Source organism: Loxodonta africana, chromosome 11 (genome assembly GCF_030014295.1).
Source record: "Loxodonta africana isolate mLoxAfr1 chromosome 11, mLoxAfr1.hap2, whole genome shotgun sequence".
NCBI classification, from domain to species: domain Eukaryota; kingdom Metazoa; phylum Chordata; class Mammalia; order Proboscidea; family Elephantidae; genus Loxodonta; species Loxodonta africana.
The window spans coordinates 16,358,323-16,386,242 of record NC_087352.1 but is presented as its reverse complement, the minus strand read 5'-3'; the positions used below and the strand labels follow the sequence as shown (position 1 = coordinate 16,386,242).

Here is a 27,920-nt window from a genome sequence, read left to right as displayed (position 1 = left end):
AAAAAAGAAAAAGAATTGCCTGTTAGATAAGCTTTGAACTCTGTGACGTCAAGTCAAATGAATGCAGTCACTGCCACTTTTTAGGAAATCACACAACAAGTCAATCAGCAATTTCTTTTATTATTCTTGCAGGGTTTCCTGCTTATGAACATCTTTACTGGGCCTCAGCTAGTGCTTTAGGTTTTGGGATTTGGAGACTATAACAGACCCAACCCAGTTCATGGAGCTGAAGAGGATCCTATGGATGAGGCAGTAGACAAAGCATATAAGGATGGGTAGGAAGACAACGACACCTAAGATGATTATCAAGTTGAGTGCCCACGATGGGAATTCTCGAGACACTTCTTTTGACTGTGGAGAGATAAGAAAGGGGTTCAGAACATGGAAGTTCCCAGAAGAAGAAGGACTGTGGAAGAGCAGGGGAACCAGGACAGAAAACTGATGAGCCTTCAGGGAGTCAGAGAATGAGATACCTGGGTCCTTAGGCCAAGAGTGGATTGAAAGGGCAAGTCCCTGCTCCCTAGGAGGTTCTGGGACCTGGGGAAGGAGGCTCACAGTGCTTGAGTCCCAGGCCAGGTAGATGAAGTCCTGCACATATACGTAAATCGGGGTGATCACAGACAGGGCTAGCAGCACAAATGGACACAGACAGCACAACAGGAAACGATAGATGCGAGAGATGGGGCGGCCCATCAGGATCATCACCTCTGCAAGGAACCTGGGAGGAAAAGCCACGAGACTGTGTGAGGCCAGTCAGGCCTTACGTAGCTTTCAGGTAAGGGCCAGTTTGGCCTTAATATCTCTCAAACATTCTATCTTACATCCAAACCCCTGCCCCACCTCAAGCCTTAATTTATCTCATCTTCTCCGTAGTCCTACATCCAACCGAAGAAGGTTTTTTCAAACATTCCCTTACTGTTCAGTAATAGTCCTTGGTTACCCAATGCCCTCAGGTTACAGCCCAAGTTCATATCAGGGACTCTTCTGGGGGCTAAGTATTCAACACTGAGCAACAGTGACAAAAACAAATGGCACTCTGCCTTCAGAGAGCTTATCTTAGTTTTTTCAAGCTGAGATATGCAGCCTTTTAAGTACACTTTCTCAAGCTCAATAAATATATAAGTACAGTTCTTTGGCTGAGAATGTCCTCCTTCCCCCTTTCTCTCTCTTTCTCTGCCTGAGTATGTTCTAGCATGCCTCCTCTAAGATGCCTTCCCTGACTCTCCATTCTTCCTTAGATAAGCATCTGTACCCCCACACTGCCCCCAGATACCTCTATTATATACTGACCACTCTGCACTGGAACTTTCTGCTTACGCAGGTCTTCCTCTTTGGACTCTGCTCTTGGAGAAGAAGAACTAAATCTAATTCAGTCCTATCCCAGTACCGCAAAGTTTTCCTGACACAGAAAAAGTCTCAAGAAATGTTTGTTGAGTAACTGAAATGAATGAACTGACTCCAAGAACCACTATCACCTGAAAATGCTGCCCCCTGAGCCTTCCCCCCTTGAATTATACCACTTGGATGTTCACATACCAGCCTGCTAAAAAACTAGGCCAGGGAGTCCCTTGTGTTTGATTTGGATTCTCCCATCATTCCATTTCTGTTATCTTCTCTATTCCCCAGTCCCTGATTATCTTGTTCCCTCTTCCCTGTTAGCTCTGCCTTCATAATATATACAGAATTGGAACACTTCTCTCTACCTTGTTAGCTTTCACTTGGAATATTACAATATTCCCAACTATTTCCCCTGCTTCACTCTTGATGCCTTATAGTCTATTCTCCATACAGAAGACATAGGAATCTTTTTTAAAAAATACATCTAATATCTCACCCCTATTCAAAACCCTCCAGTGCTTCTATCTCATTCTGCATAAAAAGCTTACAAAGACCTACATGATCTGACCCCATTATCTCTCTGGCCTCATCTCCTAACATTCTTCTCCCCACTCACTCTATTTCAGCCTCTCTGACTTCCTTGTTCCTCAAAAGCTCCAAGCATGATGCATGGGCTTTAATATTTGTTGCCTCCTCTTCTTGGAGCCCCGTTTCTCAAAAATCTTCTCATGGCTCCCTCCCTCATTTCATTCAAGAGTCCCCTCGGCAGCTCCTGTCTGGAGGCGAGACGAGAAGGCAGAGGAGGACAGGAGCTGGTTGACGGACACAAGAAATGTAGGGTGGAGGGGAGGAGTGTGCTGTCACGTTATAGGGAGACTAACTAGGGTCACATAACAATGTGCATATAAGCTTTTGTATGAGAAACTGACTTGAATTGTATCTTTTACTTAAAGCACAATAAAAAAGAGTCCCCTCAAATGTTAACTTATCAGAGATTTTCCCTATAATCCTATCTAAATTAGCACCCACACATACTCCCACTCTTGATCATCTTACCTTATCCTTCTATTTCCTTCTGTCACCTATGACTGCCAGGCACTGTTTTTATTTTTTTCTTTTGGTTATTATCTATCTCCACCACTAGAATGTAAGCCCCTGAGAGCACGGATGCTTGTTTTATTTAATGTTGCATCCTCAGTGACTAAAACAGTGCTTGGCATATATTAAGCACTCAATGAATATGTTAAATAAATGAATATACACAAAGGTTTCCCAGAAGACCCTGAAGTCAAGGGTCTATGTCACTCTACTTGTGTTAGAATAGAGACAACGAGAAAGGAGTCAACCTTCCCTGTAGACCCAAGCTGTGTTAAAACCTAGACCCAGGACATCACCTCTTGGCCCCATAGACCCAGGCTATAGTCACATTTTCCAAAGTGATGAGGAGGAGGAGCAGAAAGTTTATCCAATAGTCATTCAGCAGTCTGAAGAAGTAGAAGCCTGAAGGTCGAGCGAAGAAGAGGCTGCACAGGAACATGAGCACAGAGACACTCACTGGAGAAAACATTGGTTTTGGATAAAGGTCAAAGGTCTGCATGGTCACAGGGCTAAGCAGAAGTCATAGAATCTTGGTGGAATCAGGGCTGTTGGGAGCAGGATGATAGGTCAGAATACCTGTGAGCAGCTTTGGATGCTTCCTGAAGAAAGAGCAGGTGTCCTGAAGTGGGGTAATGATACCCTGCATGATCCCTACCATGGTGGTTAGCCCCAAGGACAGGAACATCAGGAAGAAGAGGATGGACCAGTAGGCAGACCCAGGAATGAATGACATTGCTTCAGTGAAGGGCAGGAATACAAAGCTTGGGCCCCCCTTAACCTGTAAAGGGAAAAAGTGCAAAAGAATACAGAAAAAGATATATTCTATCTTTCTTGGAAAACTCCCTGAAAGCCCCAAGTCACTGAGAAAATCAGTTCTCCAAGCTGACCCCCTGCCATGGAAAACTCATATATGTAGCATTATCCATGAAAGGGCATTCTGCAAATTGTACCTATTTGCACTACCAGGACTGCAGATTACTGTGGTGCTTCTGGGATGTCTTCTGGTGGTAATAAAAACTGAAGTTTCTGTGTATAGAAAACTCTGAGGAACTCTAGCCCCACCCCCCTGGCTACTGTTACTGACCTTCAAAATCTGATCCTGTATTTTGCATTCAGACACCTTATTGAGGACCATCTTCTTGATAGGATGGGGAAGGTTGTCGAGCCAACTGGTGAACATGGAGGCTGCATTAGCAAGCATGTTTTCAGGGGGCTGGGCCTCAGGAGGCAGTTCCCCCAAGGATACCAGATTCGTAAGTATTTCAAAATTCCTGGGGATAAGAGGTTGAATCACATCAAACCATGTGACCCCTTAAGAGACTGGCACTTTTTCCCTTATCTTCCAGATAAAAAAGGATATCACTTGCCTAGCATTACTGATCTGGGTAAGACAGAATCTGAAATGAAACCTGGAAGGGCCATGAACTTGTTCGTGTAAGTCTGAAGCATTTGTGACTATGGAGGACCTCAACAGAATTCTTCTCTAGAGTCTTCCTGGGGACTCTGGGATCCCTGCTCTAGTAATGGGGTCTTTTATTCACCATCAACCTTCTCCTTCCCTCCCTTCTTAGACCAGTGGATAAAAGTCAACCTTCTAAGCTTCACCTTGTAGAACACCAAGGAGCATTATTAAGTTAGACTACAATGCGCATAGTGCTCCCATTGACTTGTGCTATGCGAGAGAAACTGTTTCTTGGACTTTTGATCTGAGCCCTGCTGACCTCTAGAGCCTCATCTTCCCCCATGATCTCTTTGGTTTCCATACTCTGGCCAGGCTTAGTTTCAGGGCCTGTCATACTCTCTTATGCTCAATACGTACTCCACTCCACCACCATTCTTCGCTTGACTAACTAGTACAAATCTTAAAAAATTCAGCGCATTGTGCTATAATAACTACAATGGAAAACTTGCCAAGATTTACTGATAAGATCAAAATTCCAGCTGCAGAAAAATAAGTAGAATTTGATCACATTTTAGTATATAAGATATTATATGCTCAACTGGCAATAGGCAAGTTAGATATCTGCACCAACCTTCTCACTGGAAATATTTAAAAGTCTGGAAAATATTTGTAATATTCTTAAAAGAATAAAACTGCTGACAAGATAATAAAGAATTATCAGAGAAAAATTGAAGTACAGACAACATAGTGGCAAAAGGGAACTTCCAAAGCCACTTTGCCCAAAAGGTGCATGCCGAATACAGCAAACTGTACCTGCAGTTTCCAATTTCATGACTAGATATAAAACACCAGAACCTGACCAAAGTAAGGATCTGAATATAAGGCCTGCCCCTTTACCTCTGACACTTCAAAAAGCTACAACTTCAGTATAAAAATGAACCAGAGACTTGTACCCAATCCAACTGAAAGGAAAAAGACAAATCAACACTTACCAGGTGGAGACTTTAACATTCTTTTCAGTAATTGATAGAAAAAGTAGACAGGAAACAAGTGTGTAGATCTGAACAACAATATCAACCAACTTGACCTAATTGACATTTATAGGACACTCCATCCAACAATAGCAGAAGACACTATTTTAAAGCACACATGGAATATTCTCCAAGACTGATCATATGGTGAGCCATAAGAGAAGTCTTAATAAAATAAAAGGATTGCAATTGTACAAAGTATGTTCTCTGATCACAATGGAATTGAATTTTAAATCATTAGCAATAACAATAAAAAGGCTAGTGAAAACCAAAATACTAGGAAATATAAAAATATCTAAAAACCTAGAGGCCAAAAAAGAAACCACAGGAAAATTATGTATTATTTTGAATTGAAATAAAATGAGATACTATATATGGTGCTGGAAAAACTGATATCTACTTGCAAAAGGATGAATTAGATCTTTACCTTACACCATACACAAAAACTAGCTCAAAATGGATCAAAGACCTAAATTCATAAAACTCTTAGACGAAAGCTTAGGGAATAATCTTCATGATTTGGATTTGGCAATGGTTTCTTAAATACAACACCAAAGCACAGGTAACAAGAGAAAAAATTGAAAATATTAAAATTAAAAACTTTTGCACATCAAAGGACATTATCAAGAGAGTTAAGGGAGTATATGGCAAGATGTGTATAAGTTTTTGTATGAAAGACTGACTTGGTTTGTAAACTTTCACTTAAAGCACAATAAAAAAAAAATTTTTGACCTTTAAAAAAAAAGTTAAAAGACAACCCCAAAAATGGGAGAAAACATTTGCAATGAATATGCCTGGGAAGTGTTTAATATCCAGATTAAGTATTGCTACAATTCTACAACAAAAAAACAAACAACTAATAAAAAAAAAAGGGGGGGCAGAGAACTTGGACATTTCCCCATAGAAGATATACATGGGGCCAACAAACACATGAAAAGATACTCAACATCATTAGTCATTAGGGAAATATAAATCAATAGCACAAAGAGACACCATTTCACATCTACTGCAATGACTATAATAAAAAAAATTTTTTAAACAGAAAATAAAATGTTGAAGACATAGAGAAATTGAAACCTTTGTACAGTGCTGATGGGAATGTGAAATGGTGCAGCCACCATGGAAAACACTTTGGCTGTTCCTCAAAAAGTTAAGCATAGAATTACCAAGAGACCCAGCAATTTCACGTCTAGGTAACTATCCAAAAGACTTGAAGCAGGGACTCAAACAGATACTTGTACAAGAACATTCATAGCAACATTATTCACAATAGCCAAAAGGTAGAACAACCTAAGTATTCATCAATAGATGAACGGATAAACAAAATGTAGTATATACATGTAATGAAATATTATTCAGCCATAAAAAGGAATGACATTCTGATGCAAGATATAACATGAATGAACCTAGAAAACATTACGTTAAGTGAAATAAGCTACGTACACAAAGACAAATATTGCATGAGTCCACTTATGTGAAATGTCTAGAACAGGCAAATTCACAAACATAGAAAGGAGATTAGAGGTTGCCAGTGCTGGAGGGAGGGAGAAGGGGGAGTTATTGCTTAATGAGGATGAAACGTCTGCTTGGGGTGATGAAAGCTTTTGGAAATAGTGATGACAATTAGACAACACTGTGAATATAATTCATGCCACTGACTTGTACATTTACAAATGGTTAAAATGGCAAACTCTATGTTAAATATATTTTCCTACGAAAAGAAACTTTACATATGTGAAAAGATTTATAGTAATATACTGTTACTCATTTATCAAAAGAAAAAAACAGAAAATTTTGACACCCCATTTTACTGGCTGGGCTATGAGGGAACAGGCACTCTCAAACATTTCCGGTGGGAATGCAACCTGATACAACCTTATGGAGGGGAACTTGGATAGAGCTAACAAAACTACTTATGCATATGCACTCATCTTTTTCACCCAGCAATTCTGGAATTTTTTCCTGAAAATATACCTCCAACATTACAAAAATACATAAGTGCAAGATTATTCAATGCAACATTGTTGGTAACTGTAAGATATTGGAAACACCCTCATTCCTATACATATGAGACTGGTTGAATAAACTATGGTATTAGTACCATATACACTCCACATAATGAAATAGTATGCAGCTATAAAAGATGAGGAAGTCTCCATAAATTGATAGTGAGTGATATCCACGATATTTTGTTAATGAAAAAAAGTAAAAAACCCAAAAGAGTACATACAGTTTGCTGTCTTATGTGTAAGAAAGAAGGGTAAATAAGAAAAAAAAATACATCTTTCTGCTTATTTTTCCTAACAGAGGAAGGGTAATCCAAAAAATGATGATTTATTACTTATAGGGAGTGGGTGGGAATTGGGCTGAAGTAATGGTAAAGACCCCCACGTATCTGTCAGTTTGTCACACTGTGCACCTTCCTTGACCCTCTCAAAGCCAAGGAACCAAAGGACTCACAGGGACCACATAATGGTGTGCTGTACGTCATAATACCCCCACGTGTCTGTCAATTTATTGTACTTTGGGGGCTTGCGTGTTGCTGTGATGCTGGAAGCTATGCCAGCAGTATTCAGATACCAGCAGGGTCACCCATGGAGGACAGGTTGCAGCTGAGCTTCTAGACTAAGACTAAGTACCCGGCAGTCTACTTCTGAAAAGCATTAGCCAGTTTATGAATAGCAGCGGAACATTGCCTGATATAGTGCTGGAAAATGAGCAGGTTGGAAGGCACTCAGAAGACTGGGGAAGAGCTGCCTCCTCAAAGTAGAGTCGACCTTAATGACGTGGATGGAGTAAAGCTTTCGAGACCTTCATCTGCTGATGTGGCACGATTCAAAATGAGAATAAACAGCTGCAAACATCCATTAATAATCACAAACTGGGATGTATCAAGTATGAGTCTAGGAAAGTTGGAAATCATCAAAAATGAAATGGAACACACAAACATTGATATCCTAGGCATTAGTGAGCTGAAATGAACTGGTATTGGCCATTTTGAATCAGACCATCATGTAGTCTACTATGCTGGGAATGACAGCTTGAAGAGGAATGGTGTTGCACTCATCATCAAAAAGAACATTTCAAGATCTATCCTAAAGTACAACACTGTCAGTGATAGGATAATATCCATACGCCTACAAGAAAGACCAGTTAATAAAAGTATTATTCAAATTTATGCACCAACCACTAAGGCCAAAGATGAAGAAATAGAAGATTTTTATCAGCTGCTACAGTCTGAATTGATCGAACATGCAATCAGAACGCATTGATAAATACTGGTGATTGGAATGCGAAAGTTGGAAACAAAGAAGAAGGATCGGTTGTTGGAGAATATGGCCTTGGTCATAGAAACAATACCAGAGATCAAATGACAGAATTTTGCAAGACCATGACTTCTTCATTGCAAATACCTTTTTCAACCACATAAACGGCGACTGTACACATGGACCTCACCAGATGGAATACACAGGAATCAAATCAACTGTATCTTTGGAAAGAGATGATGGAAAAGCTCAATATCATCAGTCAGAACAAGGCCAGGGGCCGACTCTGGAACAGACCACCAATTGCTCATATGCAAGTTCAAGCTGAAACTGAAGAAAATCAGAGCAAGTCCACGAGAGCCAAAATACGACCTTGAGTATATCCCACCTGAATTTAGAGACCATCTCAAGAATGGATTTGACAGGTTGAACACTAATGACCGAAGACCAGATGAGCTGTGGAATGACATTAAGGACCTCATACATGAAAAAAACAAGAGGTCACTGAAAAGACAGGAAAGAAAGAAAAGAACAAGATGGATGGCAGAAGAGACTCTGAAACTTGCTCTTGAACGTCGAGGAACTAAAGCAAAAGGAAGAAATGATGAAGTAAAAGAACTGAACAGAAGATTTCAAAGGGCTTCTGGAGAAGACAAAGTATTATTATCACATATGCAAAGAGCTAGAGATGGAAAACCAAAAGGGAAGAACACGCTTGGCGTTTCTCAAGCTGAAAGAACTGAAGAAAAAATTCAAGCCTCGAGTTGAAGGATTCTATGAGGAAAATATTAAACGACTCAGGAAGCATCAAAAGAAGATGGAAGGAATACACAGAGTCATTATACCAAAAAGAATTAGTCGATGTTCAACCATTTCCAGAGGTAGCATATAATCGGGAACCGATGGTACTGAAGGAAGAAGTCCAAACTGCACTGAGGGCACTGGTGAAAAACCAGGCTGTAGGAATTGGTGGAATATCAACTGAGATGTTTCAATAAACGGATGCAGCACTGGAAGTGCTCACTTGTCTATGCCAAGAAATATGGAAGACAGCTTCCTGGCTGACTGACTGGAAGAGATCCATATTTATGCCTATTCTCAAGAAAGGTGATCCAACGGAATGTGGAAATTATCAAACAATATCATTAATATCACACGCAAGCAAAATTCTGCTGAAGATCATTGAAAAGCTCCTGAGCAGTATACTGACAGGGAACTGGCAGAAATTCAGGCCAGATTCAGAAGAGGACATGGAACCAGGGATATCATTGCTGACGTCAGATGGATCCTGGCTGAAAGCAGAGAATACCGGAAGGATGTTTAAAAAAAAAAAAATGTTTACCTGTGTTTTATTGACTATGCAGAGGCATTCGACTGTGTGGATCATAACAAATTATGGATAACATCGTGAAGAATGGGAATTCCAGAACACTTAATTGTGCTCATGAGGAACCTGTACATAGGTCAAGAGTCAGTTGTTCGGACAGAACAAGGGGACACTGAGTGGTTTGAAGTCAGGAAAGGTGTGCATCAGGGTTGTATCATTTCACCATACTTATTCAATCTGTATGCTTAGCAAATAATCTGAGAAGCTGGACTATATGAAGAACGGGGCATCAGGATTGGAGGAGGACTCATTAACAACCTGCATTCTGCAGATGACATACCTTGCTTGCTGAAAGTGAAGAGGACTTACTAATGAAGGACTTACTAATGAAGATCAAAGACCACAGCCTTCAGTCTGGGTTATACCTCAACATAAAGAAAACAAAAATTCTCACAACTGGACCAATAAGCAACATCATGATAAATGGAGAAAAGATTGAAGTTGTCAAGGATTTCATTTTACTTGGATCCACAATCAACAGCCACGGAAACAGCAGTCAAGAAATCAAAAGACGCATTGCATGGGGCAAATCGGCTGCAAAGGACCTCTTTAAAGTGTTGAAAAGCAAAGACGTCACCTTGAAGACCAAGGTGTGCCTGACCCAAGCCATGGTATTTTCAATTGCATCATATGCATGTGAAAGCTGGACAATGAATAAGGAAGACCAAAGAAGAACTGGTGCCTTTGAATTGTGGTGTTGGTGAAGAATATTAAATATACCATGGACTGCCAAAAGAAGGAACAAATCTGACTTGGAAGAAGTACAGCCAGAATGCTCCTTAGAAGCAAGGAGTATTAAGGTCCACTTTTTTTTTTACTCTACTTTGAAGAGGCAGCTCATAGGTATATACCCTAGAAAAATGTGTTCATATATTGGGAGCGACAGATTGGAAAAGTGCCAGTGGTTGACTGTCCTCACAAAGCAGCCAGAATGTACTGAACCTTGTTGGACCAGAGTAGATGGCTAAGAAGGTCCTCATCAGGGACACTTACAAAAATGTTTAGAGCAGCATTGCTTACAAAAGCCAAAAACTGGAAAGAACCCAAATATCCATCAATAACTAATGGATAAATCCACTGTGATGTATTTATATACTGAAACATTAAACAGCATGAAAAAAATCACAAACTAAAGCTCACACATCTTACAAATATATGTTGAATGAAAGAAGTAAAAGAAAAGAATACAAAGAGAATTTATATATAAATGACCAAACTATAAAAAAGGACATACTAAACTATAAAACCAAAACTAGTTGCCATCAAGCTGATTCCAACTCATGGTTATCATGTGTGTCAGAGGAGAACTGTGCTCCATAGAGTTTGCAATGGCTGATTTTTCAAAAAGTAGATCATTAGGCTTTTCTTCCTACTAAACTATATTGCTTCATATGAATGGACAAACTAAAATATATTGCTTAGATATGCATACACTGATGATAAAAATATTAAGAAAAACAAATAATTATCATAAAAGTCAGGAGGGAGAAAAGAAGTTATGATTAGAAAGGGATACATGGAGACCTTCTATGGTACATTCTAGTTCTTAACCTGAGTGGTATTTATAGTATTTTACACTTATGAGGTGTGGAACCTCTTTGCAGAAAACAGCTTGGCCTTTTGGTCCTGGTTTCTGAGAGCAGGACAACCCCTGAGGCCAGTGAATGGGGTCCAACTCAACAAAGAGGGATAAGCAGGGAGCCCAATGCTACTAAGCCTCATGAGGCCAAGTGGTGAGGACAATAAAAGCCTTGGAAGACAGAGGTTCACTGGAGCTTCCAAGTTGGAGAGAGTGTGAAAGTTCTACTCTTGAGAGGGTACGCACATCCCCTGGGGACATGGAAGCTCTGTAATGAAGATACCTCCCAGATGCCATACTTCCTGTTTGCATCCTTTTTCCTCTCCCCTCCTCCTGTCCAAAACCAAAAATTCAGTGAAGGCAAGGGCTGTGGTCTGATTCATCTGTCTAAGTCTCCATGATACATAGAGAATATTTGCTAAATGTGTGATAAATGCTTTTAAAATTAATGCCTAAATAATACAAATTAGAGATAAGCATATGATAAAAGCTCTAGTACTGAAGGTCCTTTTGGGGTTTAAATATGCTTGACTGATAGGAACATCAAAATTTAGGAGTTGACAGTGGAACGGAATTGAGAATCCAGACATAAATCCATCCACATATGAGCAGCTGATATTTGACAAAGGCCCAAAGTCAGCTAAATAGGGAAAAGACAGTCTCTTTAACAAATGGTGCTGGCATACCTGGATATCCATCTGCAAAAAAATGAAACAAGATCCATACCTCACACCATGCACAAAAACCAACTCAAAATGGATCAAAGACCTAAATATAAAATCCAAAACGATAAAGATCATAGGAGAAAAAATAGGGACAATGCTAGGAGCCCTAATACATGCCATAAACGCTATACGAAACATTACTAGAACTGTACAAACTCCAGAAGAGAAATTAGATAACTGGGAGCTCCTAGAAGTCAAACACCTATGCTCATCCGAAGACTTCACCAAAAAAGATTACCTACGTATTGGGAAAAAGTTTTTAGCTATGACATTTCTGATCGGTGGCTGATCTCTAAAATCTACATACTATTGCAAAAACTCAACAACAAAAAGATACAAATAACCCAATTAAAAAATGGGCAAAGGATATGAACAGGCACTTCACTAAAGAAGACATTCAGGTAGCTAACAGATACATGAGGAAATGCTCACGATCATTAGCCATTAGAGAAATGCAAGTCAAAACTACAATGAGGTAGGGCCAAGATGGCAGAATAGACAGACACTTCCGGTGAGCCCTCTTACAACACAGACCCAAAAAAACAAGTGAAACGAGTATATTTTTTTTTAGGAGCCCTGAATTTCAAAGGCAAAGTTAGAAAATGACCTGAGCGGCATGGGGAGGAAGAGATGGTTCAGAAGAGGAGAGGAGTTCCTGGACCTGACTCGCCAGGAGCCCTCAGGCACCATTCCCAGGAGCAGCTGCAGTGGGCTGATGCTAGTGTTCAGCTGCAGTTTCCTCAGGGAGAAGCAGTGAGCCACACAGCCTACTCAAGCCTCTGGAACCAGAGAAGAACAGCGCCCTCGGCAAAAGCTAAGGACTTGCATATATTTTAAAGTGCCTCCAACCCCCAGGCTGGCTTCAGCAGCTGTTGATTTCCCTGGGCCTGAGATAGGCCCTGTTGAGCACCTAAAGCCATCCTCCCGGCTCTGGAGAAGGAATAAATTCGCAACTGGGGGAAAAGATAATTTTCCAGCACCACTAACTGGGAAAGCTCAGGATAGAAGTGGCTCCTGTCCAGGCATAAATGATCCATGGACTTTGAGTACATTTCCCCCCTGCATGGACCTGTTTGGGCCTATTTCAGGAGAACAGGCTCTTGTTGGCAGACAACTGTTTCAGCTGTGCGGTAGAGAGGTGGGTGTTTGATGTTTGACACCACTTTGCCTATTAAACAGGGTCCACACCTACCCACATCAGGGGCCTAAGGACTGGTGGCTCCACTCAGGTCACCCAGCCACCTGAGACTCGGGTCCAAGGGTAACTGGTACCTCCTAGTCCTTACAACCAAAAACATTGGGTGCCCATGGTCCATCTGCAGAACCCACCCACCTGTATGCTCTAGAGAAGAGGAACACGCTTTCCTCAGAGACACTTGGGGGACAAATCTCAGCCTCCTGCCTTGTTCAGAGCATGACCCCCTGCTGCAACGAGATACTGGTACCTACAGCAATCACCCATGCCTCTCTAAGACTGTAGGACAGAGCCTGTACCACACATTGGATGATCAGCTACCTGGACACCTGAGCTGAATTCATACAAGAAAAGTGAATGGACTCCTAGACTGATATACCTGGTAATAGTTCTAGCCATCTGGGGACAGGTCGTCAGAGCTCCAAAGGTGAAAATAATCAAGCTAGCTCACTCAAGCAACCCATTTGGGCATATCAAAACAAAACAAAGCAAGAAGCTACGATACAGTAAGCAAACAAAATAAACTAATACAATAACTTATAGATGGCTGAGAGACAACAGTCAATATCAAGTCACATAAAGAAACACACCATAATCACCTCAACAAGCTCTCAAAACAGAGAATCAAGGGATCTTCCAGATGAAAGTCCCTTCCTGGAATTACCAGATGCAGAAAACAAAAGATTAATATACAGAGCCCTTCAAGACATCAGGAAGGAAATCAGGCAATATGCAGAACAAGCCAAGGAACATACAGATAAAGCAATTGAAGAAATTAAAAAGGTTATCCAGGAACATAATGAAAAATTTAATAAGCTGGAAAAATCCACAGACAGCAATCAAATTCAGAAGATTAACAATAAAATTACAAAATTAGACAACTCAGTAGAAACTCAGAGGAGCAGAACTGAGCAAGTGGAAGGCATAATTTGTGAACTTGAAGACAAAGCACTTGGCACCAATATATTTGAAGAAAAATCAGATAAAAGAATTTTAAAAAATGAAGAAATCTTAAGAATCATGTGGGACTCTATCAAAACAAATAAACTACGAGTGATTGGAGTACCAGAACAGGGAGGGATAACAGAAAATACAGGCAGAATTGTTGAAGGTTTGTTGGCAGAAAACTTCCTTGATATCATGAAAGATGAGAAGATACCTATCCAAGATGCTCATTGAACTCCACATAAGGTAGATGTTAAAAGAAAGTCATCAAGACGTATTATAATCAAACTTGCCAAAACCAAAGATAAAGAGAGAATTTTAAGAGCAGCTAGGGATAAACAAAAAGTCACCTACAAAGGAGAGTCAATAAGAATAAGCTCGGACTACTCGGCAGAAGCCATGCAGGCAAGAAGGCAATGGGATGACTTATATAAAGCATTGATGGAAAAAAACTGCCAGCCAAGAATCATATATCCAGGAAAACTGCCTCTCAAACATGAAGGTGAAATTAGGACTTTTTCATATAAACAGAAGTTTAGGGAATTTGTAAAAACCAAACCAAAACTACAAGAAAAACTAAAGGGAGTTCTTTGGTTAGAAAACCAATAATATCAGGTACTAACCCAAGACTAGAACACCAGACAGAACAATCAGGTGTCAACCCAGACAGGAAAATCACAAAAATAAATCAAGATAAACTGCTCAAAACAGGGAAACAGCCATGTTATCATGTAAAAGAAGACAACATTAAAACAATAAAGTTGTTGTCGTCAGGTGCTGTTGAGTCGGTTCCGACTCATAGCGACCCTATGCACAACAGAATGAAACACTGCCCGGTCCTGAGCCATCCTTACAATCGTTGTTATGCTTGAGCTCACTGTTGCAGCCGCTGTGTCTTCCTCTTTTCCGCTGACCCTGTACTCTGCCATGCATGATGTCCTTCTCCAGGGACTGATCCCTCCTGACAACGTGTCCAAAGTATGTAAGACGCAGTCTCGCCATCCTTGCTTCTAAGGAGCATTCTAGTTGAACTTCTTCTAAGACAGATTTGTTCTTTTGGCAGTCCACGGTACATTCAATATTCTTCACCAACACAATTCAAAGGCGTCAATTCTTCTTCAGTCTTCCTTATTCATTGTCCAGCTTTCACATGCATATGATGCAATTGAAAATATCATGGCTTGGGTCAGGCACACCTTAGTCTTCAAGGTGACATCTTTCTTCTTCAACACTTTAAAGAGGTCCTTTGCAGCAGATTTACCCAATGCAATGGGTCTTTTGATTTCTTGACTGCTGCTTCCATGGCTGTTGATTGTGGGTCCAAGTAAAATGAAATCCTTGACAACTTCAGTCTTTTCTCCATTTATCATGATGTTGCTCATTCGTCCAGTTGTGAGGATTTTTGTTTTCTTTATGCTGAGATGCAATCCATACTGAAGGCTGTGGTCTTTGATCTTCATTAGAAGTCCTTTTCATTTTCAGCAAGCAAGGTTGTGTCACCTGCATAACGCAGGCTGTTAATGAGTCTTCCACCAATCCTGATGCCCCATTCTTCTTCATATAGTCCAGCTTCTTGGATTATTTGCTCAGCATACAGATTGAATAGGTATGGTGAAAGAATACAACCCTGACACACATCTTTCCTGATTTTAAACCAATCAGCATCCCCTTGTTTTGTCCGAACAACTGCCTGTTGGTCTATGTAAAGGTTCCTCATGAGCACAATTAAGTGTTCTGGAATTCCCATTCTTCACAATGTTATCCATAATTTTTTATGATTCACACAGTCGAATATCTTTGCATAGTCAATAAAACACAGGTATACATCCTTCTGGTATTCTCTGCTTTCAGCCAGGATCCATCTGAGGTCAGCAATGGTATCCCTGGTTCCACGTCCTCTTCTGAAACCGGCCTGAATTTCTGGCAGTTCCCTGTCGATATACTGCTGCAGCCATTTTTGAATGATCTTCAGCAAAATTTTACTTGCTTGTGATATTAATGATATTGTTCTATAATTTTCACATTTGGTTGGATCACCTTTCTTGGGAATAGGCATAAATATGGATCTCTTCCACTCAGTTGGCCAGGAAGCTCTCTTCCATATTTCTTGGCATAGACGAGTGAGCACCTCTAGTGCTGCATCTGTTTGTTGAAACAACTGATATTCCATCAATTCCTGGAGCCTGTTTTTCACCGATGCCTTCAGAGCAGCTTGGACTTCTTCCTTCAGTACCATCGGTTCCTGATCATATGCCACCTCTTGAAATGGTTGAGCACTGACTAATTCTTTTTGGTATAATGACTGTGTGTATTCCTTCCATCTTCTTTTGATGCTTCCTGCGTCATTTAATATTTTCCCCACAGAATCCTTCACTATTGTAACTTGTGTCTTGAATTTTTTCTTCAGTTCTTTCAGCTTGAGAAAAGCTGAGCATGTTCTTCCCTTTTTGTTTTCCATCTCCAGCTCTTTGCACATGTCATTATAATACTTTACTTTCTCTTCTCAAGCAGCCCTTTGAAATCTTCAGTTCTTTTACTTCATCAGTTCTTCCTTTTGCTTTCTTTAGCTGCTCAGCATTCGAAACCAAGTTTCAGAGTCTCCTCTGACATCCATCTTGGTCTTTTCTTTCTTTCCTGTCTTTTCAATGACTTCTTGCTTTCTTCATGTTTGGTGTCCTTGATGTCATTCCACAACTCGTCTGGTCTTGGGTCACCAGCATTTAATGTATCAAATCTATTCTTCAGATGGTCTCTAAATTCGGGTGGAATATACTCAAGGTCATATTTCGGCTCTCGTGGACTTGCTCTGATTTTCTTCAGTTTCAGCTTGAACTTGCATATGAGCAATGGATAGTCTCTTCCACAGTCAGCCCCTGACCTTGTTCTGACTGATGATATTGAGCTTTTCCATCGTCTCTTTCAACAGATGTAGTCAATTTAATTTCTGTGTGTTCCATCTGGCGAGGTCCATGTGTATAGTCGCCATTTATGTTGGTGAAAGAAGGTATTTGCAATGCAGTCATTGGTCTTGCAAAATTCTATCGTTCGATCTCTGGCATTGTTTCTATCACCAAGGCCGTATTTTCCAACTACTGACCCTTCTTCTCTGTTTCCAACTTTTACATTCCAATCACCAGTATTATCAATGCATCTTGATTGCATGTTCGATCAATTTCAGACTGCAGCAAAACCCAAAAAAATCAAACCTGTTACCGTTGATTTGATTCCAACTCATAGCGACCCTATAGGACAGAGTAGCACTATCCCATAGAGTTTCCAAGGAGCACCTGGTGGATTCAAACTGCCGACCTTTTGGATAGCAGCCATAGCTCTTAACCATTACACCACCAGGATTTCCCAGACTGCAGCAGCTGGTAAGAATCTTCTATTTCTTCATCTTTAACCCTAGCAGTTGGTACGTAAATTTGAATAATAGTTGTATTAACTCGTCTTCCTTGTAGGCGTATGGATATTATCCTATCACTGACAGTGTTGTACTTCAGGATAGATCTTGAAATGTTCTTTTTGACGATGAATGCAACACCATTCCTCTTCAATTTGTCATTCCCAGCACAGTAGACTATATGATTGTCCAGTTACCCACGTGTCTGTCAGTTTGTCGTACTGTGGAGGCTTGCGTGTTGCTGTGATGCTGGAAGCTTTGCCACTGGTATTCAGATGCCAGCACAGTCACCCATGGAGGATTGGTTTCAGCTGAGCTTCCAGGCTAAGACAGACTAAGAAGGACCCAGCAGTCTACTTTTGAAAAGCATTAGCCAGTGAAAACCTTATGAATAGCAGTGGAACATTGTCTGATATAGTGCTGCAAAATGAGCCCCCCAGGTTGGAAAGCACTAAAAAGATGACTGGGGAAGAGCTGCCTCCTCAAGGTAGAGTCGATCTTAATGACGTGGATGAAGTAAAGCTTTCGAGACCTTCATCTGCTGAAGTGGATGACTCAAAATGAGGAGGAACAGCTGCAAACATCCATTAATAATCAGAACCTGGAATGTACGAAGTATGAACCTAGGAAAATTGGAAACAGTCAAAAATGAAATGGAGCCCATAAACATCAATAACCTAGGCATTAGTGAGCTGAAATGGACTGGTATTGACCATTTTGAATCAGACAATCATATAGTCTACTAAAATAGTAAAGAGAGACTAAGAAATGTAGTCATAGATCTTTCATATGGAGAGGAAGACAAGGTGATATAAAGAAATTATGTTTAAATTTAGAATAGGAGTAAATATTAAGGTAACCACAAAGGAGACAAGCTATCCTACACATCAAAATAAAATAAAAGAAACAAAATAGAGACTCAGCAGAAACAAAATCAACAACAATGAATATGAGGAAAAGACAATATATATAGACAAACTACTCAGCACAAAAAATTAGTGGGAAAAAAAACTATCAACAACACACAAAAAGAGACATGAAAATGATAGCACTAAATTCATACCTATCCATAATTACATTGAATGTAAATGGACTATGCACCAATAAAGAGACAGAGTGTGGCAGAATGGATTAAAAAACGTGATCTGTCTATATGCTGCCTACAAGAGACACACCTTAGACCTAGAGACACAAACAAACTAAAACTCAAAGGATGGAAAAAATATATCACGCAAACAATCAAAAAAGAGCAGGAGTGGCAATATTAGTTTCTGACAAAATAGACTTCAAAGTTAAGACTGTCATAAAGTATAAAGAAGGACATTATATAATGATAAAAGGGACAATACACCAAGAAGATATAACCGTATTAAATATTTATGCACCCAATGACAGGGCTATATCCCTCATAAAACAAACCTTATCAGCACTGAAAAGTGAGACAGACAGCTCCACAATAATAGTAGGAGACTTCAACACACCACTTTCGGTGAAGGACAGGACATCCAGAAAGAAGCTCAATAAAGACACGGAAGATCTAAATGCCACAATCAACCAACTTGACCTTGTAGACATATACAGAACACTCCACCCAACAGCAGTCAAGTATATTTTCTTTTCTAGTGCACATGGAGCATTCTCTAGAATAGGCCAAATATTAGGTCATAAAGCAAGCCTTAGCAGAATCCAAAACATGGAAATATTACAAAGCATCTTCTCTGACCGTAAGGCCATAAAAGTAGAAATCAATAACGGAAAAGGCAGGGAAAAGAAATCAAACACCTGGAAACTGAACAATACCCTGCTCAAAAAAGACTGGATTAGAGAAGACATTAAGGATGAAATAAAGAAATTAATAGAATCCAATGAGAATGAAAACACTTCCCAGCAGAACCTTTGGGACACAGCAAAAACAGCGCTCAGAGGTCAATTTATATCAATAAATGCACACATACAAAAAGAAGAAAGGGCCAAAATCAAAGAATTATCCCTACAACTTGAACAAATAGAAAGAGAGCAAAAAAAAAAAAAAAAAAGGGAAACCCTCAGTCACCAGAAGAAAGCAAATAATAAAAATTAGAGCAGAATTAAATGAAATAGAAAACAGAAAAACAATTGAAAGAATTAACAAGACCAAAAGCTGGTTATTTGAAAAAAATGAACAAAATTGATAAACCATTGGCCAAACTGACAAAAGAAAAACAGGAGAGGAACCAAATAACCTGAATAAGATATGAGATGAGCGATATAACAGCAGACCCAGTTGAAATTAAAAGAATCATATCAGATTACTATAAAAAATTGTACTCTAACAAATGTGAAAACCTAGAAGAAATGGATGAATTCCTAGAAACATACTACCTACCTAAACTAACACAAACAGAGGTAGAACAATAGATCCATAACAAAACAAGAGATTGAAAAGGTAATTAAAAAAAACTCTCAACAAAAAAAAAAAGCCCTGGCTCTGACGGCTTCACTGCAGAGTTCTACCAAACTTTCAGAGAAGAGTTAACACCACTACTACTAAAGGTATTTCAAACATAGAAAAGGATGGAATACTCCCAAACTCATTCTATGAAGCCAGCACATCCCTGATACCAAAACCAGGTAAAGATACCACAAAAAAAGAAAATTACAGACCTATATCCCTCATGAACTTAGATGCAAAAATCCTCAACAAAATTCTAGCCAATAGAATTCAACAACATATCAAAAAAATAATTCACCATGACCAAGTGGGATTTATACCAGGTATGCAGGGATGGTTCAACATTAGAAAAATGATTAATGTAATCCATCATATAAATAAAACAAAAGACAAGAACCACATGATTTCATCAATTGATGCAGAAAAGGCATTTGACAATGTTCAACACCCATCCATGATAAAAACTCTCAGCAAAATAGGAATAGAAGGAAATTCCTCAACATAATAAAGGGCATTTATACAAAGCCAACAGCCAACATCACCCTAAATGGAGAGAGCCTGAAAACATTCCCTTTGAGATGGGGAACCAGACAAGGATGCCCTTTATCACCACTCTTTTTCAGCATTGTGCTGGAGGTCCTAGTCAGAACAATTAGGTTAGATAGAGAAATAAAGTGCACCCAGGTTGGCAAGGAAGAAGTAGAAGTATCTCTATTTGCAGATGACCTGATTTTATACACAGAAAACCCTAAGGAATCCTCAAGAAAACCACTGAAACTAGTAGAAGAGTTCAGCAGAGTATCAGGATACAAGATAAACATATAAAAATCAGTTGGATTCCTCTATACCAATAAAAAGAACATGGAAGAGGAAATCACCAAAGCAATAACATTTACAGTAGCCCCCAGGAAGATAAAATACTTAGGATTAAATCTTACCAGAGATGTAAAAGACTTATACAAAGAAAACTACAAAACACTTCTGCAAGAAACCAAAAGAGACCTACATAAGTGGAAAAACATATCTTGCTCATGGATAGGAAGACTTAACATTGTAAAAATGTCTATTCTACCAAAAACAATCTATAGATTTAATGCCATTCCAATCCAAATTCCAATGACATTCTTTAATGAGATGGAGAAACAAATCACCAACTTCATATGGAAGGGAAAGAGGCCTCGGGTAAGTAAAGCATTACTGAAAAAGATGAACAAAGTGGGACGCCTCACACTACCTGAGTTTAGAACCTACTATACTGCCACAGTAGTCAAAACAGCCTGGTACTGGTACAACAACAGATACATAGACCAATGGAATAGAATTGAGAATCCAGAAATAAATCCATCCACATATGAGCAGCTGGTATTTGACAAAGGCCCAAAGTCAGTTAAATGGGGAAAAGACAGTCTCTTTAACAAATGCTGCTGGCATAACTGGATATAAAAAAATCTGCAAAAAAATGAAACAAGACACATACCTCACACCACACACAAAAACTAACTCAAAATGGATCAAAGACCTAAATATAAAATCTAAAACAACAAAGATCATGGAAGAAAAAATAGGGACAATGCTAGGAGCCCTAATACATGGCATAAACAGTATACAAAACATTACTAACAATGCAGAAGAAAAACTAGGTAACTGGGAGCTCCTAAAATTCAAACACCTATGCTCATCCAAAGACTTCACCAAAAGAGTAAAAAGATTACATATAGACTGGGAAAAGGTTTTTAGCTATGACATTTCCGATCAGTGTCTAATCTCTAAAATCTACATGATACTGCAAAACCTCAACTCAAAAATGGGCAAAAGGCATGAACAGACACTTCACTGAAGAAGACATTCAGGTAGCTAACAGATACATGAGGAAATGCTCATGATCATTAGCCATTAGAGAAATGCAAATCAAAACTAAAATGAGATTTCATCTCACTCCAACAAGGCTGGCAGTAATCCCCAAAACACCAAATAATAAATTTGGAGAGGCTGTAGAGAGATTGGAACACCTAAACACTGCTGGCAGGAATGTAAAATGGTACAACCACTTTGGAAATCAATTTGGCGCTTCCTTGAAAAGCTAGAAATAGAACTACCACACAATCCAGCAATCCCATTCCTTAGAATATATCCTAGAGAAGTAAGAGCTGTCACACGAACAGATATATGTACACCCATGTTCATTGAAGCACTGTTTACAATAGCAAAAAGTTGGGAGAAACCAAGGTGCCCATCAACAGAGGAATGGATAAATAAATTATGGCATATTCACATAATGGAATACTACGCATCGATAAAGAACAGCGATGAATCTGTGAAACATTTCATAACATGGAGGAATCTGGAAGGCATTATGCTGAGTGAAATTAGTCAGCTGCAAAAGGACAAATATTGTATAAGGCCACTATTATAAGAACTCAAGAAATAGTTTAAACAGAAAAGAAAATATTCTTTGATGGCTGTGAGAAGGGGGAGGGAGGCAGGGAGGGAGGGGGGATTCACTAATTAGATAGTAGACAAGAACTAATTAAGGTGAAGGGAGGGACAACACACAATACAGGAGAGGTCAGCACAGCTGGACTAAATCAAAAGCAAAAAAGTTTGCTGAATAAACCGAATGCTTCAAAGGCTAACGTAGCAGGGGCAGGTGTCTGGGGACCATGGTTTCAGGGGACATCTAGGTCAACTGGCATAATAAAATCTATTAAGAAAATATTCTGCATCCCACTTTGGAGAGCGGCGTCTGGGGTCTTTAACACTAGCAAGTGGCCATATAAGATGCATCAATTGGTCTAAACCTACTGGGAGCAAAGGAGAATGAAGAACACCAAAGACACAAGGTAAGTATGAGCCCAAGAGTCAGAATGGGCCACATAAATCAGAGACTACATCAGCCTGAGACCAGAAGAACTAGATGATGCCCAGCAACAGGAAATGACTGCCATGATAGGGAACACAACAGAGAACCCCTGACAGAGCAGGAGAGCACTGGGATAAAAAAAATTTTTTTTTTTTTTATCCCAGTGCTCTCCTGCTCTGTCAGGGGTTCTCTGTTGTGTTCCCTATCACGGACCCCAAATTCTCGTAAAAAGACCAGACATAACGGTCTGACTAAGACTAGAAGGACCCGAGAGGTCATGGTCCCCAGACCTTCTGTTAGCCCAAGACAGGAACCATTCCCAAAGCCAACTCTTCAGACAGGGATTGGATTGGACTATAAGACAGAAAATGATACTGGTGAGGAGTGCGCTTCCTGGATCAAGTAGACATATCAGACTGTGTGCAGCTGGTGTCCGGAAGGGAGATGTGAAGGCCAAGGGGGATAGAAGCTGGCTGAATGGACACGGAAATACAGGGTGGAGAGAAGGAGTGTGATGTCTCATTGGGGGAAAGCTACTAGGAATATATTTAAAAAAAAAAAAACCCGTGCCGTCAAGTCGATTTCGACTCATAGCAACCCTATAGGACAGAGTAGAACTGCCCCACAGAGTTTCCAAAGAGCACCTGGTGGATTTGAACTGCCGACCCTTTGGTTAGTAGCCATAGCACTTAACCACTACACCACCCAGGAATATATGGCAAGGTGTATATAAGGTTTTTTATGAGGGACTGACCTAATTTGTAAACTTTTACTTAAAGCACAATAAAAATTAAAAAACAAAAATTTAGGAGTCGATAGTTAAGAATGGGGTGTTTAGGGAGTGACAGGCCCTGAAAGGTTCTCCATAGGGACAGGGTTTTAGATCCTAATTTTCTGTCTATCTAGGACTAGAGTAACCTTGAATATTTTCTACCTTTGGCACATCTCTCGTGATTTTGTGAGGTGGATACTCAGAAATTTCAGAGTTTGCAGATTTCCAGGGCTAGGAAAGGGCTCTGAAAAGACATATATGACAGAGGATTCTATTGTTCCAGATTTTGGCTAAGGGAGGAGGAGTAGTGGCTTGCAAATGCACCTGAAGTTGAGATGTGTGAATGTGGCTCCTTCCAGCACCTTTATGACTACGGTTTCTGGATCTGATTGTTGCCTGAAGCAGCGATCCTCAATGAAAGGACTAGCCTTACTTCTCACTGCAGCCCAATGCTACTAAGGCTCAGGAAGCCAAGTGGTGAGGACAATAAAGGCCGTAGAAGACAGATGTACGCTGGAGCTTCTGGTTTGAGGATAGGCATGTGCCCTGAGGAAATGGAAGCTCTGTACTGAAGACCCCTCGAAGACGTCATCCTTCCTGTTTGCATCCTTTTTCTGTGCATATCCCTCTCCGTCTAAAGTTGTTATTACAGGTATGGTGTTTCTGTGAGTTCTGTGTGACTACTGCAATGAGTTAAACCTAGTAGAGAAAGAGTGCCTGGGGTGCGGGGTGGCTCATGACAGAAATAATGGATAAGTTGGGAAGTTAGGATATATTTGACCTCCACCTCATATGAATCAGCTGATTCTTATACTCAGTTATTGATTCAACACTGCACATTCTATTTAATGCATTTTTCTGTATATATGTAATGTTAAAAAAAATACCATTACACACCCACTAGAATGACAAACCATACCAACTGTTATACAGAAAGTGAAACAAATACAATTCTCACTCATTATTGGCAAATTAGAAAGGTAACTGACTGAATCACCTTGAAAATTAAATGGCAAAACTGAAGATTACAGGGTAGATACTCTATCCAGCAATTCCATTCCTGAGTATACACCCTAGATATCTATAGCACATATGCACCAGAAGACATATATATGTCCAGGCTGCATCTGGAAAAAACTGGTGGTTATTGTGGGGATATCAATCCTGGGAACAAATTCAGCTTTTTAGGTTTGCCTTCTCTAGGAAGTCTTCAATGACTAGCCCAGGCAGAATTAATCAGTCTGTCCTCTGTCCTACCCCTTCATTCCTGCTACAGTTATCACAAACTTATGACTGTCTGATACCATGTCTAATTCCTTTCTCCTCCTCCTTTCCTAAGCTGAAAATTCAGTGAAGGCAAGAACAGTGGTCTGTTTCATCTGTCCAAGTCTCTGTGGTACATAAACAGTATTTTCTAAATGTGTGATGAATGCTTTTGAAATTAATGCCTGAAGAATACAAATTAGGAATGGACATATGATAAAAGCCCTAGTAATGAAGGTCTTATTGGGGTACAAGTATGCTAGATTGACAGAAACATTGCAATTTAGGAGTCAACAGTTAAGAATGGGGCATTCAGGTAGTCGAGGGCCTTAGAAGGTTCTCTATACTGTCTATGTAGAACTAGGATAACCTTGAACATTTTTTACCTTTTCCACATCTCTGTGGGGATTCTCTGAAGTGAATACATAGTAATATATGAATCTCAAGATTTCTAGGGTTAAAAACGGGCTCTGAGAAGGATAATATATAACAGGGGATTCTACTTGCCCGATTTTAGCTATATGGGGGAATACAGGCTTGCAAGTGCACCTGAAGTTCAGATGTATGAATGTGGGTCTTTCCAGCACCTTTATGGCTAGGGTTTCTGGGTCTTATAGCTGCCTGAAGCTGGAATCCTCAGCGAAGGGGCTGGCCTTACTTCTCATTGCAGCGATGTGAGACAACTGTGGCCCAGAAGCCCATGACAGCGAAGATGACCAGTGTGGCAAGCAGCAAGGTGCCCAGGTTGACCAGAGCCACGACAAAGGCATCGATGAGACAATTGTTGGACGGGGGCATGTATGTCGCGAAGGAGGCAACGATGCCAAGGCCTAGGCCCAGGGAAAACAAAAGGTGTGTCCCTACTTGGAACAAAATACTTATGGAGTTCTCAATCGATACCTAAAATGGAGAAGACAAGTATAAGGGAATATATAAATGAAGAAGGAGAATAAACTAGGACAGAATGTACAGGGCAGGGGGACACAGAGGGAGATAATGGATAATGGGAAAAGGAAGCCCTAAGATTAGGCAGCTATGGTGTCTTCCAAGGGCTGATGGAGGAGTGGGAAAGGTATACCTTCTTGAAAACCAACATATAGTGAAGGCCAAATGATGCACCTTCCAGCAGTGGACTCCAAATCAGGAAACACAAGAGGATGAGATAGGGAAGCAGCACCAAGACATATAATGCCTAAATTGAGAGTGGGACATATTAGCAACCTTATATTAGTAGGCATCAACTGTCAGCAAGAATCGGAAGCTCTGAGTCAGAAATTGGCAGAAGTTGGAAGACAGCTTTCAGCAGGGGTTGGGGCTAGTGGGAGTAAAAGGCTAGAGGTAGTGAGAAATTAGGAGATCAATGACTAACAGAGTCAGGTGAGGGCCAGAGCATCTGAGAATGTCAAGGAAAAAAAAAGTAGAGGCTCACCTTCCCAGTGGACTTGAGCCCATTGATCATGATAAGACCAGTAAGAAACCAGATCAGTAAGAGGGACAGGGTCACACTGGGGATTAATACCCCACCATCCTCGATTGTGTCTGAGGCCTTCAAGGTCTTCCGGTACCAGAAGTACATGGAGGGTGTCGTCCGGGCACACTCAGGATCTAGAGATACCTGGCTTTGAACACGTCTGCTAAACAGGGTTACCCCTCCCCTCTTCTTTATTCCCTTCACTACCTCTTCTCTCTTCTTTCCACCTCCCATTTCTTCTTCCTTCTACTACCCTCCTCTTCCTTATCCCTTCACACCCCCTCCTCCTCCTCCTAATTCCCTTCCACCTTTCAGTTTTCCCCTTCTCCTCCTCTTTCTCTTCCATCTCACCAAATTCACTGGAGTTCTTCACTAAGGGACATGTCTCCCATGGAACAGGAAACTGGAAGGACTGGCTCAAATAGAGGAGGCTCCAGCAATTGACCAAATTGAAGACTAAGCCCTCGATGAAGCACACCTGGGGGCCAAGGAGGAGGCAGCTGGGGAGGAATAAAGTGGGCAGGAAAAAGGAAGGTATTTGACAGAGGATGGGGAACTGAAGGGACTTGACCCATGGAAGAAAAGTTATAGGACCCATTCCAGGAAAAGGGTTGGGATGGGGTTAGGTGTAAAGGGTAGGGCTGGGCAGCTCAGAGCTCCTTACCAAGAAGGTGGTATAACCCAAACCAGTCATCCAGGGGCTGGTGAGCTTCCATACACCAAAGCTACCCTGACGCAGCCTCTGACCAGATGCCATCTCCATGAAGAGGAGAGGAATTCCAATCAGGAACAGCATGAAGATGTAGAAGACGAGAAAAACGCCTGTGCAGGGGATTCGGGGAGGGGTTCTGAGAACCATCTTGCCTTTCAGAGTCTGGACTTCTCAGGGGTCCAGGAAAACATGTTTCCCACCAGTTACCTCCCTCAGGGCCACAGACATCAGAGTTCAACTGCTTCCTCATCCCTCACAGTCCTAGGTGTCCAGTCCCCTGGCCCCCAATTCCTAGAAGACACATATTCCTACTTTCCACCCCTGCCCCTGACTTAGGCCTCCAGCCCCACCACCTCATAAATATAAGTGTTCGGATACCCTGTTCCTAAGTGTTCAAGCACCTGGCTCCTTTCCTGCTCCAAGTACCAAGTCCAGCCTTGACATTTCTCAGAGGTCTTAGAGTTTGAACATGGACACGCTTCTAGCCTGCTATCTCCTTGCGGACCCATGAGTACTGGCGCCCAGCATTAATACCTCCATTTTGAAGCCACAGGTTGGGAAAGCTCCAGAGGTTGATCGACCCCACAGAATAGCCCACCTGGGCCAGGATGTACTCAACCTTGTTGGACCAGAGTGGACGTGTACTGTCTTCATTCTCTTTCTTCTTTGTCACCTGCACGTTCAGAGCTGAGGTACTGTGTTTCGGGATTGAGACAGCCTCAATCTCTGACAGAGTAGCTTTCTTGTGTTGTCCATCCCTGGACTGAACTTCCCAAGCCGGGGTCTCCCAGGCCTGAGTCTTTACATTCTGGTCCAAAGACATTGCAGACCAGCTCTGTCTTGGACTTTTCAATCCTCAAGTCTGAATTTCTGAGACACTCTTAGAAGGTTTTGTCTCAATAAATGAGGTTTTTTCCAGCGAGGATTTCAAAGCCTGAGCCTCTGTATTTTTCCCAGGCCAACTCTTTCAAGTAGCTCCAGTTTTTTCAAGGGAGAGGTCATCTTTCTGGATAGACCTTAAAGACATTAAAAAAAAAAAAAA

At 40.6% G+C, this 27,920-nt stretch overlaps 1 protein-coding gene across 1 annotated transcript; it reads right to left on the bottom strand.

Moving 5' to 3' along the window:
- Positions 1–143: 143 nt before the first annotated feature.
- Positions 144–27,701, bottom strand: SLC6A16 (solute carrier family 6 member 16). Its single transcript, XM_023543251.2, has 10 exons — positions 27,413–27,701; positions 26,831–26,988; positions 26,518–26,644; positions 26,125–26,300; positions 25,774–25,887; positions 25,354–25,595; positions 3,521–3,707; positions 3,013–3,214; positions 2,733–2,892; positions 144–718 (listed from the first exon to the last, which is right to left on the bottom strand). Exons 1-10 carry the CDS (start codon positions 27,699–27,701, stop codon positions 169–171), a joined length of 2,205 nt encoding a protein of 734 aa, XP_023399019.2. The 3' UTR covers positions 144–168.
- Positions 27,702–27,920: the final 219 nt, after the last annotated feature.